The sequence below is a fragment of the Copadichromis virginalis genome, linkage group LG13 (assembly GCF_057382275.1).
Source record: "Copadichromis virginalis isolate Kocher_CV1m ecotype Utaka linkage group LG13, C_Virginalis_male_GT1.1, whole genome shotgun sequence".
Classification (NCBI taxonomy): domain Eukaryota; kingdom Metazoa; phylum Chordata; class Actinopteri; order Cichliformes; family Cichlidae; genus Copadichromis; species Copadichromis virginalis.
In genome coordinates this window covers 31,228,171-31,246,671 of record NC_140630.1, presented here as the reverse complement: position 1 = coordinate 31,246,671, position 18,501 = coordinate 31,228,171, and the positions used below count along the sequence as shown (strand labels likewise).

Sequence of the window (18,501 nt, the reverse complement as noted above, 5' to 3'; positions counted from 1 at the left end):
TGGTTTGGCCTGCATGTGATCATGTAGTGAGAATAAGACAGCAGCTGCTGCTACGTTTGAGCACAGCCAGATTTATCTGTTAAAGGGTGTCAAGGCAAAACTATGCTGTGGGTCCCCCTGTAAACCCCCCACCACCTCCTAGATGTCCAGGCTTGAGAATTTTGATGTTTTTGGTGTTTGATTTTTTCACTCTTGTGCATTCCTGTTAGTTGTACTTCGTTTTGTTGGCCATCCCTCCTTCATGAGTATTAACTAAACAGTCACCTCAGTACCACCTCCTACTTGCCAGATGGTCTTGTTACTACTTGCAGTCAATTTCTCTTTGTCCTTGTGATTTCTACTTTCCTTGTGTTTGACCTTTCACCTGAATTAGTGTTTTTGTCTTGATCTTGATTTGTGGGATTAAAGATTTTGATTTTTCTGTTGAATCATATCATTACAGTCAATTTCTTGTTTTTCAGTGATGAAGCAAAGTATGCTCATGTTGTCTTTTATTGTTGCAAGTAACTTCACACATGTGGCTGTTTGGGTCTTTCATGTTCTGAGCAGTTGCTCCTCCAGGCTCTGCATGTTAGAAGTTGTGAAATAGGCAAATAATCATTTTGATCAAAAATGCCCCCAATCACACTTTCCACCTCTATTATTGCAGTCTGTCTGACAACAACATGGAGCTGAGAGTCCTAGGATGAATCCAGAGTTCTGTCTGGGCACTACAGCTTCCTCCCACAGTCCAATAACGTGCTTATGTTATGTATGTCTTTGAATCTTGAATCTTGAATGTTAGGAAAGGTGTGAATGTCAGTGTGAATGGTTGTCTGTGTCTTGTGTTGACCCTGCAAGAGATCTATCCAGGGTGTCACCCTATAACAGCCGGGACAGGATCCATACCTGTGACCCTGAATTGGATTGACATTAGCATAAGTACATATTTGAAAAAATTCTGCGCTGCTGCTAGTGCTCCTATAAAAATTAGAATAACACTATCTTTTTTGTGAGGCTGAAAATGTGGGAAATTGGATTTCACAGTGTTCAGTCGCAAACTATGGGAACAGGGGGAAGACTTATTATTCAGTGTTTCCTCGTGTAAAACACATTTTACAGATTAAATGTTCACAACTTGGTGCTCCTGTGTGAACTTGTGTGAACTTTATTTCTGACATGTGCCCACAAGAACAGACTGAACTGTGAGATGAATATCTCCAAGCATCAATTTCACGCACACACACCTCATCCAGACGAAAAGCAAAGCCATCTTTTCACAGATATCAGCATCACGTGACTCAGCTCCCAAACAGACAGAACCTGACTTCTCTTTGAAAGTAAACTTTTGTGGCGTGAAAAGAAAAAAGAAAAGTCATGCGTGGCAAATATCACACAGCGCTGTTTCACTGTGTGACCAAACACTGAGCCCAAGTTGGGACTAATGAAGTCTTTAATTTGGTTATAGTTTATTAATGTCAGAGACACTCTTCCATTAATCATATTATAACGCCCCTGTGTGTGTGTGTGTGTGTGTGTGTGTGTGTGTGTGTGTGTGTGTGTGTGTGTGTGTGTGCAAGTGCTTGCACTAATGTGTGTGTCTTTTTCAAGTGTGTCTGAGCATATGTCTGCATGTGTCCATGGGCCTTCGCATATGTGCATGACTATGTGTTTGTGTGTATGTGTGCATGTGTGCATGAGAAGTGTGCAGCTCTCCACCAGCAATAATATCGCATGCATTTTAAAGGACCGTCATTATCGCCGTGGGTTACCCCGCGGCCCCCCATCACAAACCCCACAAACCATTTTCATTCCAAACTCATTAATATGCAAACTTATTCAAATGAGATTGTAATTAAGCATCTACTGAGTGGGAACCCTTTTCATGATAATTTATGATAAACTCCTCGCCACCTTTGATTGAGATTGATTTTTGGCGCAGACGAGCCGACCTGAATACAAAGCTACACCTGAGAGACCTGGAGGGAGAATAACACTTTTAAAACAGCAAACTTATTTCATGGCTGATTGTGCCACAATCATCTTGGAGGAGTAACAAAGATCTATTTGAATAATGCATTCCCACTGTGCTGGTGATGTGCTTAGCCTTAAAAAAATAGAAGAGGAAAAAAACTGGGCATATCTGCTCTTGGCATCAAGGTGACAAAGTAATGTGTGTCTGTTTTTTAATGGAAGGTAAATCAGCCATAACTCAGTTTATCCAGTGTTTTATTGGAACCATTAGAACCTTTTATCAGTCAAACTGACAGCTTGAAAAATATTAATTTTGTGTTCTTATAGATGGTGTGTTGTCTTTATAGTGATCATCTGTAGCCTGAAGCAGCCATGCAAGCCTGTTTTCCCTTTTAATGGGAACCAGGATTTCCAGCTTCATATTTTTGTTCTTTGACTCTACTAGACTAGCTTTGCATGATGCAGAGTTCAAAATAATCCTCATTTATTTTATACTTGACATCGCAACCCCTCAGTTCATCTGTCTAAAATGAGCTGTTTTAGCTCTCCACCTTAAAGCCCACTTTCCTCTTATTGGCTGCCCTTCACAAACAAAAGGTTAAACTGCAGGATGGGCCAATAGACGTTGTTGAGAATAACTTGGTTGCTACTCTTGGTTTTATTCTTTTGGCTCATACTAATCACATTATTATACATTTTGGCTATGTTTAACATAAACATCCACCTTTATTCTAGGATATATTACTGAAAATGATATGTTAAGGCTACAAAAGCATACCGGGCTCCTTTTAAAGGTATGTTCAAGCAGTTTGTTGTTAAACTTTCTTGAAGCTGCAAAGAGAATTATGTGCATGAACAATGATCAAGTAAAACATTATAACAACCTGCCTAATATTGTGTCTGTCCCCTTTTTGGCTGCCAAAACAGCCCTGACCCATCACAACATTGACTCCATAGACTCCTGAAGGTGTGCGGTGATATCTAGCACCAAAACGTTAGCAACAGATCCTTTAATCAGGGAATAACATTTCCATAAAAGAGTGCAGCAATGCTTAGGTAGGTGGTACGAGTCACAGTAACATGGATGACAGGAACCAAGGTTTCCCAGCAAAACATTGCTCAAAATAACACACTGCCTGTGCCGCCTTGCCTTCTTCCAATAATGTATACAGATGCCAGATGTTCCCCAGGTGAGCAACTTACCCGGCCATCCACATGATGTAAAGACAACATGACTCATCAGACCAGGGCACCTTCTTCCATTGCTCCATGGTCCAGTTCTGGTGGTCATGTGTCAGTTGTTGGTGCTTTCTAGAAGTGGACAGGGGTCAGCACGGGCAACCTGACTGGTCTTTGTCTATGCAGCCCCATACACAACAAACTAGGATGTTTGTGCTACAGCAGCTCGTCTGTTGGATTGAACCACACGGCCCACCCTCCGCTCCCAACATGCATCAGTGAGCCTTGGCCCGGGACCCTGTCGCTGCTTCACCACTGGTTCTTCTTTGAACCACTTTTGATAGATAGATAGATAGATAGATAGATAGATAGATAGATAGATAGATAGATAGATAGATAGATAGATAGATAGATAGATAGATAGATAGATAGATAGATAGATAGATAGATAGATAGATAGATAGATAGATAGATAGATAGATAGATAGATGTAGCTCTAGTGAGTACAAGTATATAATTTAATATCACAATCCATTTTCTACCAAAGTTAAAGTCCTTTTCAAAACTGTGTATGACCCACATCGGCGTCCCAGTCCACCGCTTGGGCAACGGTGGTTTGGATGCAGATGGTAATCACCTTGATAATTAACACTCTGCAAGTACCAGTGGGGGGGATGAAGAGAAGGAAGGCATTGTTTGAGGAACAACATCAAAGACAAAAGGTAGTCTCGAGCAAATGATAGCTGTGTAATTGCCCTGCAGTACCTGCGAGCTGCATGACCGTACTCTCAGAGCTAGTTAGAAGCCCCAGGTGAGAGAACGGTGAGGCCAAAACTCTTCATCCCTGTAGTCTACTCACATGCACATACATGCACACACATCTGCTCAAATTGGATGGAAAATTTGGGATCAACATCAGAGAGTCTTTTGTTTTTTCAAAAGTATATTGTTTATTGGGGTCAGAATGATTTAGGGGTGGGACTTGGGATAAAAGAAAAGAAAAGCAAAGTGCTGTTTGTTTGTGCATCTACAAAGTGTAGTTAGCATGGAGAATAAATCAATATGTTCTTCTCTGCCAGCAGTGCTCCTTTGTTGTTTATTTTTACTTTTTTTTTGTCTCAACGGCAGCTTTATGTCGGACGCTTAGTGGAGGTAAAGTAGGTGAGTCTTGTTAGTGTGAATGGCTTGCAGGCCAGCAGCCACTCTCCTGAGTGTGAGGTGAGCGTGTGAAGCCGCTTCAGGTGTTCACAGAAGCAGTGCAGCAGAGAAACCTGCAAAAGTTTTTGTTTTTTAAAAATGATGCACAAGTGCCAGTTTTATCCTTATGTCTTTCATTCCCCCCCACAAAAAAAAAAAAACAAAACTGCACACTGCAACACTAACATCCAATGCCTTTTATTGCCACTCACTGGCAATAATAGCGGCTATCCGGCCTCTCTACTATGGAACCAGCTCTCACTTTGGAGACATAGTCATACTCTGTCTCTACTATTAAGATTAAGCTTAAAACATTTCTTTTTGATGAAGCCACATCAGCACTGATATAGGAAGAGAAGAAGTCAATATTGGAAGCAAAGACATTGCCAAGTGTTTTTTAGACTGTTTGTTTTGGAACCGTTCAACAGCTCCCTCTGTATAATCTGTGACTTTGAGCTTCAGTATTGCTATATCATTAAAATGACAACATAACTGTACAGTTGTGTTTCAACCCAGCTGCAGGAGCGCGACGCAACAGGATAAAAATACTAAGAGGTGCATGACCGGCCAAAGCACCCATGTGACAAGGAGTAAGTAGTGAGCATAAAGTGGCCGTAACCCAACTCTACAAACTGTACGCCTTTGGGCTGTGAGGTGACCAAGCGTGAACCCACACAGGCACAGGGAGAACATGGAAACTCCATGTGTACTCATGCCCAGCTCTCTTTTCTATATTTGCCCTGCTGTCTTATCTTTTCCACATGGCAGAGGGCTAACCTTCCCTGAGCCTGGTGCTTCTTTTCTGCACACACATACAGTTCATTTTGCATCAATCCAACACAGTCCATTACTGTAAATTTCACCACAACACTGCAAACTATCTACTTTAACCTGACTAAAATGTCATGTAAAACCTTTGAATAATAAAATGTTATTATCACTCAGCTTATTATTTAAAAAATGAGTTTTTTGTGGTATTTGTTGAGCTTTTGAAATTACCAGCCATGTTGCACCACTTTAAAAATCTAACCCCATTTATGCTTGCTCTACTGCTGTAGCTAGCTGTAGATGCAAGAGTACTCTGGTGAAGAACTATGACAGAGATGCCAAAGAAAAAGAATCAGTGAAAAGGTGCTAGAAGGCCATTATGAATAGCCACAATGGTAGTGCTCCGTGCTAACATACTAGTAACTACTAGAATACTAGAAAACTAGAATTTCTCTCAGATTTCTTGAACAGTCTATATCACACAACAAGCCATATTATTTGTATGTTAGTTACACCCCAAAAGACACCAACATCACAAACACAAACAAAGAGCTCCAGTTCAGAGAATGAGCTAATTTGAGTCATCTGAGCTAATATGAGAAGGAAAAATGTCTTAAGGTTAAGATTATCACCTGTAATGACTTAGAGACGTTCTAGTCCTTGCTTTTTACTTTTATTTAAATTTGACAGTTTGTAAACAGCGTTACATTGTGTTCACTTTGCTGATAATACTTACATATTTGTACATGACGAAGGTTTGTAATGTATAAATGTTTCTGGTAACCAAGTATGTTTAGAGTGTCGTATTGTAACCGGAGATTATAGTGGGCAAAAAAAATCCAGTGTCCTGGCAATTTCATTTAATGAGTAATCGCAGTAAACGAATATTAAAATTCTAATAGCAAGATTAATGAATATTACTATAGAACGAGTTAATTTTTCATGTGCCATAGCCTAGCTTTGCTTCCAATGCCACCATGGAGATACCCTCTCAGTAATAAAATAATGACACCACACCCACACCTTCAGCACATGCTTTTTTGTTCTCATCCCTGTGTGTGTTCATGGTGCAGATGTAATGTTAAGCATCTTGGTAGCTGGGTCGTTTTTTTCAAAAATATATTTTTTGGCCTTTTAACAAGCTTTACTGGATAGAAACAGTGAAGATTGTAAGGAAAGTGGAGGTAAAGACATGCAGCAAAGGCCACACTCGAACCTGGGCCGGCCACTTTCAACCGTGTGGAATAGTGTCGCCTGCTCAGCCGACTGAGCTAAACCAGCACCCAAAAGGAACCATTTTTAAGCGACAGATCATTTCAAATGCAACTTTCCAAACCACTGAGCAGTTTGTTTCAAAAATGTGTCTGTAAGGTAAAGAAATAGTTCCTATGTTTCCCGAGGAGAGGAAAAAAAACAATGTTAATGTGTGATATATGGAGAAAGATGGAAGAAAGACAGGGAAAGAGAGGAATATGCCATTATTTTCAAAGTTAAGCATTACTCAGCAAGTGGAATTTTTATAAAGTGAAAATTTTAATTTTACATTTAATGTGCTAATTTATTTTAGATGTATTAGATCAGATTGTTTTTGTAAAACATCTAACAAAACAAACAGGAGTTGATTGTTATTAGCTATTATACCCATGTTCCCTTTATGTTATTCAAAGCTCCCGTGAATATACCAGGCAGTACAGCACAGGCTAGTTTGCAAGTTTACAGTAATTCATTGCTTTGCTGGTTACGCCCATAGCCCTGTCCCTAGGTTACATCAAGGGTAACAGGCATCAATTTATACTTAAGGTGATGATGCCGATTTGATTTTATCTCTGAGTTCAACCTTTTATACTAGCTTTATAGTGTCTAGGGGTTGGAAACGTCCTTGTGTAACATCTGTTTATATCGTGTTGGATTCAGCTGGTTAAATCCACAGAGAGCAGTGAGTATAGGAATAGCATCACAGGTCAGCTGATAACAATACACACACACACACAAACGCACTTCTGGAACCCACAAAACAAATCACTATGTGACTTATTTCTGAGTAATCCTTTTTACTGCCCCAAATGAGAAATCACACTTTTCAGCCTTTAGTGTTAACTTTAAGCTGCACTATGAACACCGGCCCACAGGCTTCATCCAGCTCCATGTAAAAGAAAGTTTTTTCAATAACCACAAGTAAAACCATTTCTCTGTGTGTTTAGTGTCATTAGCAATGACATTGATGGCCACTGTAGTAATTACAGCATGTAAACAAAGGGTTTGATGCTGTGATCGTGTTAGCTTGCCATTATTAACATTTATTAGCATTTGCATTTGTAATTTCAAATGCAAATGCGTATTTGCATTTGAAATTATCATTGAAAGAAAATTTCAACAGCAGCAGAGTTTATATGTCTTTACTTAATCTGGACAGTGTAATTAAAATGTAAAGGCATATTATCTGCTCGCATGTGCATGTGTTACTCACCAGGTTATAACACATACACTATATTTTGTTACTGGGTTAAAAGTTGAAGTCTGTTTACATTCTGCTTTGTGCTAAATCATTTCTGAATCATCCTTTAAGACCCCCATAGGAGCAATTACAACATGAAAGATGACATATTGTTAAAATTACTGAAAGACAAAATTAGCATTGCTGGGTGTTGTTCACTGCTTGATTCATCACTCTTAAAATCTCTGAGGACCATTGAAGGATAATGTTAATAAGCTGCTTGAAGACCTATACCAATGTATGAAACAAATTGTGATGTAGTATGGGGTTTATTAGAAAGCATTAAAAAACGAACCCATAGAACATTAAGACTGCTAAATTACTAGACAGTAGCAGGCCCCAAAATCAGACTTATATTTTAACCACATAAAACTGAATATTTACGACTGCTGTATTACAACAACTACTACACTGATAGTGTGGAATTTGATTTTAAAAGCAGTGTCTATCTAATAATATAGTCATGCCCTTTGTAAAGCATGATGTCTTCTTAGATTCAAATATAATTAAAAAGATTTGCCCTGACGTACCTTTGAAAGCTGTGGTCTTATATTTAGAAATTCAAAAGAAACTGCAGTGACTGTCTGTCCTAACAAGAAAATATTCAGTCTGTGTTGAAGCTATGTCTGCATTCAAGCAGAGCAACACAATGCCCAGGTCTAGGTCTTTTAACTGTAGTATAACACTCTGCAGAGATGTCACTGTGATTTTCTTTTCATGCAAACTTTTTACTCCCATTCAAGACAGAGGGTACAAGAAGCATTATGATGAAGTAAAGCACAGAAGTATGAGTAGTGAGACAGCGGGCACGGTCAAGGCATGACTTTAAAACATATCCAGTCAATAAGGTTCAAGGTATGTCCAGGTAAGAAGAGATCCTGTCTGTTTCCCAAAACCAAACTGGGAGCTGGTTCCACAAAAGAGGGGCAGAAAGCTAAAGGCTCTGCCTCAGCTTTCAGGCCCCACAAATAAGCCCGCAGTCTGAGAACAAAGTGCTCTATTGCAGGTATATGGTACTATGAGGTCTTTAAAATAAGATAGCCCTGATTATTCAAGACCTTGAATGTTATAAAAAGAGTTTTACATTTTAAACTTGATTCTAGATTTAAGGGGAAGCCAGTAAAGACAACATAGGAGAATTATCTCTCTCTTTCTAGTCCCCGTCAGTCCCTGTTCTAGCATTTAGGACAACAAAACAAAAACTTAATAAATACAAATTACAATAGGTGAGCACAGAACCTTTGATATGTCGTTAAAAAACATTTTATCAAATTTATTCTGTCTGCTTCCACGATTGGTGTGTTTTCTGTTCAGAGATTCTCAGCTGTATACCTTGGTTTTAAAGATATTTGAGTTACAGCTGCCTCTCTATCAGCTCAAGGGACATTGTACTTTGACCTCTCGCTGGATAATTTTTCTTTTTCAGACCATTCTCTGCAAATTCTAGTGATTGTTCTGTGGAAAATCCCAGAAGAGCTGCAGTTTGTGAAACACTCAAACCAGCCCATCTGGTGCCAACAACCACACCACATTCAAAGTCACTTAAATCATCTTTCTTCCCCATTCTGATACTCTATCTATCTATCTAACTAGCTGGCAAGCTAGCTGGCAAGCTAGCCAGCCAAATGCATTGGGTTGCTGCCATGTGATCAGCTGATTAGATATTTGTTTTAACAAGCAGTTGAATAATATTGTATATTAACATGGATAAACAAATCAAAACATCAGTATGTGGTCAGTTGAGCCCAGTCAGTGCTGAAAATCTTATATTTGAAATGTTCTGTAGCACATTCAATCCGCTGCTTGATAAGTTTTCTCTGGATAGCACACACCAGGGAGAAAATCCATAAGTGCTTAAGGAGTTGAATTCATAGGGAAGAAGCTGCTGAGTGGACGCAGATTAGCGCAAATGAACTGTTATTGCATCACAACACAAATCCAGACGTGCGTCTTCGTTTCACTGGGTGCAGTCTCTTCAGTGCACTTCAATGTTTGCACTAAAGAAAGCAAATTACAGTTTAAACAGCTACACGTCTCCAATTTCCACTTGCTGGGCCACATCAAGAAACGTAAGAACTAAATGATGTTTGGTTTGGAGTTTTACATTTCAATTTAGCCTCAGGCCTGGAAGCCATTAAGGCCTAATCTGAATCCTGGTCAGTGCTTGCTCCCTGGAGCAGAAAGTATGGCTTTATTAGCATCAAATCATACACAGCACTGACAATGCACACACACACACACACAGCCCACGCCCAATAACAGCGAAACAGCATCTCATTACTGGCCATTAGATTTGTATTACTTTCATTTGAACCAGGAATACATCTCATATTCATAAAGGGAACAAAGTCGCAACATGAAATAGTGACACAGCTGCATGACGGGAGCTGAGAGTCAAGGCCAGAAACAAATGACTCATAAAATGAAACAGTTTGAAAATGTCATTTATGATGCAGGGAAAGGATGTCCATAATTACCGACAAAATGTAACGCCCACTAATGTCCCGACAGGTATGGCTACTGTAGGTAATTAAGCACATAAACATACATCGGTGAATTTGGTTTCAGATTGTAGCCAAAATGGAAATTTATGTGTGACTGAGAGAGGGAATCGAAAGGAGGGCAAAGAGAGTCAAACCTCCTCCATCTCTCTGCCACCGCGTCCATACTGAGTATCTCTTACTGATGGACACAGCACATTAACTGGCTCATTATCAGCCTCCCACCATATGGACTCAGGCCGGGGTGGGTCAGAGCTGCGGCCGCCCCGATCCGCGCTCCCCTTCCTAATTAGGACAATTATGCCATCTCCATCACGAGGGCCAGTTACACAAAATGGTGTCGCGCCCTCGCCGAGATTGGTGTCACTTAGCCCGGACTATGAGAGGCGGTGAGAGGAAATCGCAGTGTCGTTCAGCCGGTGCCGTTGAGCCCACAGAACAATTACCCTGGGTGAGGAGGTTGCAGACTAAGGGAGGAAAGAGAGAGAAGAGACCAAGGGAGGTAGAGGGCAAGTGAAAAGAGGGAAGCCAACAGAGAGGAAATGGCAGAGAGATGGAGGAGGGTGAAGGTTAAAACCTGGTTACAGTATCAATGAAGTTAACACTGGTGACTTCTGGATCGATCGGGTGTGAGGCTGTGTACCTACTGTATCCTACTGGAGAAGGACAAAGACTTCACTCATTTCAGTCGTTTAACCTCTGCTGGTCCCACTCAAGTTAACAGCTTCTTCCAGCAGAGGGCTACTTAAAGGAATATTGTTGGAAAATGTTATAACAGCTCAAACGGTCATGATTTCTTAATGACCTAAGCACACGCACGATAAAATCCGAAGCGGTTGGCACACTAACATCCACCAAGTCACCAGTGATCTGTACACAGACAAACAAACAAGAAATGGAAACGTTTTATAATAAAGGCCCCATGATCTCTATATTCCTTATTTATAGTAGTTATTCTTATTATCCTAGTATTCTTCTATAACATGGGTGTCAAACATAAGGCCCAAGGGCCAGTTTCAGCTCAGCAAAGACTCCAATCTGCCTCACTGGATGGCTTTGGAAAATTTGAAGGAGGGCATAAATCTTGGACTTTTAACTGCATTTTCTGACTTTTTATAGGTTTTTGTACTGATAAAGACCTCCCGATACCCATTCATCGTGCACCAAAGTAATTTAGCAATACACAACTAAATGACAGAGAATTAAAATGTTTTTTTCAGACTCACATATACTTAGAGCAGCCATTCACACCAACCGTGTAACAGGATGAATTTCATGCTTTTATTTTGTTGGATCGAGCTCGATTTTTCAGATTTTTTTCACATGCGATTAAACGGATCTGACAAAAAATGTGCTCATAGCTTAAAATGTGCACCGTAATGATTATACAATGATATGTAAATAGTAAAATGATGCTATTTTACCAAAGACACACAGCTACACACTGCTCCAGGTCAAATGGCTCTCTGAAACTATTTCTCTCCTCATCAAAGGTCCCAACTGTATCACCAAGAGCTCAAACTGCCCCACTTACATTCTGAAATATGTGATACAGCTGTAATTGTCCCCTCTGCTGGAGAATTGGATAAACTCAGAGTCTCAGTGTCTTCCTTTTCTTGTTTAAAAATATCAAGACAAGCTCATCATCGCTTGATGTCGACTCCATTTTTTCAGTGTGGCTGTGTGGCCCACATTGTAAAATAACTTTGATATCAACGTTCTTGGGTCCACGTTAAGTGTTTAGTTTACAGACAGGAAATATATAAAATAGCATCAAAAGGGACAGAGGTCCTTAAGGACAACTTGCCTGGCCATTTTATTTAAAAAATCTAACAATATACTAAAGTGATGATTCTCACATTTGTAAAATGCCGTTTAGTCAGGGCTACAGGTATGCAATTAAAAACATTCCTTATCCCATTTGATATAAGCTCAGTAATAGCAGCTATTCAGACACATCGTGAGCTCTGTAGTGCAATAATTAGACTATATTCATTATAAGTGTTGTTCCATTGATCTTCAGACAAACAGCACACATGACTTAGAGCTGATCTCCAATCCAAAGCAGACCCAGTTTCTCCTCCTTTTTCCTGCGACTACCTGATGTTCAACCAGTGATGTTTTATTTTCTTCCTTTCATAGCAGAATCCTTGAGAGTTAAATTAGGCCCTAAGGGTGCCGGTAGATCGATAGGCTCACTGCAGGTGCACGCCGACAGGAACAACAAGAGTAGGCATTTTGCTTCTCCTTTCATTGGAATAAAACACGCTTGATTGAGAGCGATGAGTGGAGAGAAATGTGTGAGTTTGTGTCCACCACAACCATCACCCTTGGTTTCCAGCGTTTTGTTCCTGCAGACTGTGTTCATTAGCCAGCCGTGGTATTGACCGTGTTGTACAGCAAAACGGAGATCAAGCTCGGTTACAACAGGGACGCTTGAATTCCCGAAAACAAACTGCTATTGATCTGTGTAAATAAGTTGAATAAGCAGTATATAAGAGGCTGGTTTGAAGGCCCAATCCCGTGTCAGAATGCAGCACCACCTCTTCTTCCATTTTATTGCGTGTTGCTGCTCACACCGACTGCCCTTATTGACTATTTGAAGTATTTATGCAGAAGTGGAGTCCACTTTAAGTGTAAAAAGGGAGTGCCAGGCTGTGTGTGTGAAGCTGGAATTTATAGATGACACTTTGAGCACCTGCCCGACTGGAACCTGCTATATTTTTACAAGGTTGATACACAGGAGACTTTTTTTAAAGCAAAAGTTACCTATAAGATCAATAACAACACAACGCAGCCACGTAAAGGACACTTAGAAATGTACTCTTGGTCCTCTTCAATAGCATTTTTTATACAACAGGAGATACTTAGACCGTGACTAATTAATTTGTTATATAGCGTTCATCTGCTTGGCAAAGCAGGGTAACCCACAGCTATTCAATGGCATAATTAGACCTTTAAGTTAATGAAAAAGAGTTATTCCTCAATACACTAATGAAGTATTTTACATTCTCTTTTCATACAGGGGACTTGTATCCTACTCCAAGGGAAGGACATCATCTGGTTTAAATGGCATTGATTTTATTTAGAGAAAAAATTACACTGATCAATAAAAGTACATTCACTGTAGCTTTACTGTAGGCTAGTTCATATTAAATTGGGATCAAGGCAGATAATCATTCATATGTCAATGGGCTCCTAGAGCTGGTCCCACACCCGAATAAATGGGGAGGACATAGAATAGAATTTTGGCCAAATCAAGGATGTGTATCATAAAGAATGAGATTTCTATACCAGATCGACCAATGCCCAGTTTCTGGTGCTGTTGGCCAATAGGGTGCTAGTGGAAACTGTGCTACTGTTGGCTGATTCCAAAGGGAAAGGAAAGGAAAGAGGGAAGGCATGTTAGGAAACAGCAAGAGAGAAAGAAAAGTGGAGAGTAAGGACTAAATATAGGGGCTATGAAAGGAAGAGAGCTGACTGAAATGATGAAGAGAAGATACGTACATGTATTGTGTGTGCAGGAGGACAGACGGAGAGGAAGCAAGTCCCCGGGCACTGGAGGTAGATTCAAATTGGACTAAACACGATCGCAGACTTTAGAGGGAAAACCAGCACACCGCAGACCACGGCCTCTCTGTGTGAGGATCTAAACGTATTCTACGCTAGATTCGACACAGCGAACACCATGAGACCGGACAGTGTGCGCACCGCGGATGACGTCAGTGCGCACACTGTGTCTGAGGAGGATGTGCGGAAGTGCTTCAGGAAGGTGAACGCACGCAAAGCTACTGGTCCGGACGGGATTCCCGGCCGCGTCCTCAGGTCATGCGCGGCTCAGCTGGCTGGAGTGTTCACGCACATCTTCAACCTTTCCCTCTCTCTGTCTGTAGTCCCAGCCTGCTTCAAAATGGCCACCATCGTCCCTGTACCCAAATCCTCCACCATCTCCTCATTGAACGACTGGCGACCTGTAGCCCTGACCCCCATCGTAAGCAAATGCTTCGAGAAGCTGGTCAGGGACTTCATCTGCTCTGCACTACCCGACTCACTGGACCCTCTACAGTTCGCATACCGCCACAACAGGTCCACTGATGATGCCATAGCCCTGACACTACATACTGCACTGCAAATTATCTGGTGCTTGCCATGATTTAAAATCCTATTTTTAGACAGGCCAGATTATTTGTCTTGTTTTAAAAAAAGATTTACTTGTTTCTAAGTCTGGATTTTAGATAATAAACTTAAATTGAGAATAACCATATAATTGTGTCTATATTAGTACAGAAATCCAGAAATGGGAAGAATAACTCTTAAAATAGCCTACATTAGGTCTCTCACCAGATGTCTCTCAAAATATCACTTGTTTCAAGATAGAGTGACAAACTCAATTTGCTTGATTTAGGAAATTCACAAAAGGCACCTGTTGAAAATATGATTTATTCAAAATCATGTCTGACTTCAAAGTTGTACATATAAGGGAAAAAAATTAACCACAATTTATGATACAAATCACATTTCAAAGACAGCTGTTTGTCCCAGCATGCCAGCATTATGTGGTACAACATTGACATTGGTTTAGCGAACATTTAATGACTGTCAACTGATATCATCACAAACTACACTAAGCCAATACTTGGTGCAACCCTAATCTTAAGGGTGATTTCTATGGGAAATAATATCAGAAAGACTGTATTTGATTGGCACAAACACACTGTCCCTAAAACTAATAGAAAAGTATGAAGTATAATCAATGAGCTCATGGGCTAATTCTGTAGCTTGAGCAACAATGGGCACAGTTACTTCATATGCCAATAAGTCTTCATTTAAATTCAAAGTTTCATAGCGTTGGTACTCAAAAGCAATAAAAGATGAGTCAATCAAAAAGATATCCTTTATCAGTCCAAACACAGGGAAAGTGCCATCCACATCTGCAATAATCATGGACTTCCCAGCAATGTATTTATTGCCATTTAGAACATACCATTTCACTGAGACAACAGACTGCATGACATCTATTCCAAAAAATTCTTTAATTTTTTTCCTAACATATTCATTATTTTTAACAGCTGATACTGGCCCGAATTCCTTTTCTTTTGCAAAAATAGGATGTTCAGTGCCTATTTCATTTTGACAACACTCAAGAAATTGATTGTGGTTTGCAAGGGATTTACAAACATTTTTAAAATTTAACTTAGAAGCCCACTGTTTAAAATAGGAGTGCTTTGCCTCAAAGCGCATGCACATACTCCTTATTAAAGGTCCAAGGGATAAGATTTGACTGGGAAGATGCAACATATAATGTTGCTTAGGTATTATATTGGCTTCGGGAAAAAGTTGCTTGAACTGATACAGGTGTTCTTCAATCATACTTCTCAGTTGCAATACAGTTTGTAAAGAAATAATGGGAGCAAGAACTATTTGAACTATCATAATTAACTTTCTAATAAATACAACATACTCACTCTCCACACCATACAAAAGAAAAAGTAATATTTTTAAAAGAATTAGCATCTGTCCACAAGACTGTTTCAATTTGTTGTCGTTAGCCACTAAAGTGCCAAAGGTAATAGGACATGGTTTATCCCGTATTTCAAGAGGTGAGTAAGGAAAATTTTGAATGTCTGAATTAAACTTGTCTAATTCCAATTGTCCTGAGAGAATTAGGTGTTTTAATACAAATTTAACTTCCATTGATGCAAACTTCTTCTCCTCAAAAACACTTTGCATATCATCAAAGTTGCATTCACAGTGTCTACATTTGCTATAAGCAAAACCAATCCCTTCTTTAAAGCCAGCAATCTCATGCTGGGCTAGCGTGTCTCCGCAAATGGCTATAACAGCACCAAACAATTCAATTTCACCATTTGACATTTCAATCCTTACACCATTGTAAAGCAGTGATAGATCTTGAAGTATTCTTTTCAGTACAACATCAATACCCCACTGAGAAATGTCACTTGCTTTAGCAATAGCAAGAAGTCGTATTGCAGCTAACTTTGACCTAAATTTTGGATCAATATTTCCTAAAGTATAATAAAACATGACCAATTTGTTTGCAGAAGCATGGGACCCTAAGGGGTTACATATTTCAATTTCATCTGTGTACAGTATTAATTGCAATGCATTTGGCCTCTGAGAAAACAAGGGGTGAGATGTAAAGAGGGACCCGTCTCTAAAATCATAGAAGAATCCCTCTCTGCTTCTTTGTGGTGCAGTGTTCAACATGGTAAAGATTCTCTCATTAGTCATTAACTGCTTTAGACTTTCAATTAATGGTACATAGTAAAAACCTTTGTTCCTTATGGACATGACCCTTGAAAGACCTTGCTTTACCCAACATATCTTCTGGGATACTAGTACTTCCTCTGCATTGACTGGACAGAACATTTCCCCTATGGCTCTACTCTGTCCATATGCAATGGTGGAGAAAGGATCCATGAATTTATCAAATGTAGCCAAAGCCTCATCTTGAAGCTGAGTGGTTCCCTCGGCATTATCTTCAAACACTGTCTTCATTCTTTCCTTGAGCGTATCCAAAAGAACAGCCTGATACTGTTGCACTCCTGAGATGATATGTTTGACCGTTCTCTGTGAAAACATTTGAAACAAAAGTAACTTATTCTGCATTTATATAAAAAAATAATAATTCTGAATTCCATTATGAACAAGTAAGACATTGATTGCCTTATGTAATGTATTGATCCATTAAGACTATAACATACCTGTGATAAGTGGCACTGTTCTTGAACACTGATAGCAAAAGCTGCAGCAGATCTGGTAATATCATGTCTGGTAAAGGATGTTGTAGCAACAGCTTCTTCCTTTAGAGCAGAAAAACAAAGTTACTCCAAACTCCTGGCCAATTATAGAAATTCTTACATAACAGGTATAATCAGTTACACCTAATGATTGGTCCACTAAAAAACAAAGTGCATGACAGTGACTAGTGTTACAGTTGTGAATATTCAATATAATATAAGATAATATAATATTCATTCTTTGGAATAAAGAAAAAAGAAATGGAAAAGAAATCAAAGACAAAGAAACAATAAAAAAGGGGTTGTCCATTGTTTTGATGAGGCTAGGGATTGGATTCATGAGAATGAGATTTTATCTTTTTAAATAATGAATTTTTGTTCGCACTTAGATATTAGTTTCTTTACATGTTTGTTGTATTTATTAAATTATTTATGTATTTTTAAATCACGTAATTTAGATTTGCACTTAGAATTTATGTTAGTATTAGTATATGGATATATTTTATTGTATGCATTTATTAATTAATTTAATTTTCAAGAAAATCATTCTTATCCATGTTTTGGCAGTATTTCTGGCCAACAGATTTTTTTACAGTGCTTCCAAATACTCTGTGTCTTATCTGAAACCGTATTCACCACTTATAATTCCTACGAGATACCCAAATTGCTGCCACATTGAACGATTTAAGCGCGCTGAGAGTGTCTTTGATGCAAACTTCACCAGGAGACATGCCAGCCGCAGAGTGTGTGCCTTCTCCGGCTGCAGCATAGCCTGTACTATCTACACTGAACTGCTATTCTGTTTATTTATTTTTTATTTCATCCTGCAGGATGAAATTGTGATTTAAAATCCAACCATAGTGGAAATCGCTTGTAACAGTTTGAAGAACAATATCTAGCGATATAATATCGCGAGATCTCGTTAAATTTCTCTTGATTAAAAATGGAGAAAAGGATTAAAAGTAATATAGGACCAAATACGAGGAGTTAGACATAGCTAAATTTGTCATCAGAAGCCACACTACATTTTATTTAGTTTAACACTTACCGTGATCGGGCTGTCAACAACCTGAGGCTCCTGCACTTCAGGCAAAGATCCACCAGTTGATATTTCCACGGTGCTGGTTGTTGTTGCAGTACTACAGTTGGCAAAGACTGAAACACCAAAATTTTCCGATCCTAAAGAGTGGGATGTTGGGGGGATCCTCCATCCTCTTGGTGGGCTTCCATTCGTCAAATACAGAGGGTGCGTCCGTTTAATGTGGCGAAAGAATGAGTTAAAAACTCTGAAATCTTGTTCACAGCCATCTATTCCACAGTAAACCCAAAAATCCTGCCTTCGACCATGAGCTGCATTTATGTGGCTAAGGAGCACCTTCAGAGTTAAAGAAACAAAGATAAAACAGATCATACATCTCCAGAGCGCCATGGTGAACTGTTTTCGCGCTGTAGCAATGCAGCTTTACTTTACCGCTCTCCACTGAAGGCCACAGATGAGAGTGTGGGACCATGGGAAAGGTAGGCGATTTTAAAAATATATGTATCCTTAATTATCCAATTTTTCAGGTTTAAATTACATCAGTTATATTTATTTTTAGGCAATAGGTGTTTAAGACTGAATTTATATTTTTATTTTCTTTTTTTTTTA

The 18,501-nt window shown here is 39.4% G+C and overlaps 1 protein-coding gene across 1 annotated transcript; it reads right to left on the bottom strand.

Annotated features, from left to right (window-relative positions):
* Positions 1-4,262: 4,262 nt before the first annotated feature.
* Positions 4,263-18,489, bottom strand: LOC146695964 (uncharacterized). Its single transcript, XM_085476677.1, has 4 exons — positions 17,902-18,489; positions 16,818-16,916; positions 15,781-16,683; positions 4,263-4,403 (listed from the first exon to the last, which is right to left on the bottom strand). Exons 1-4 carry the CDS (start codon positions 18,280-18,282, stop codon positions 4,263-4,265), a joined length of 1,524 nt encoding a protein of 507 aa, XP_085332803.1. The 5' UTR covers positions 18,283-18,489.
* Between the last annotated feature and the right edge of the window lie 12 nt (positions 18,490-18,501).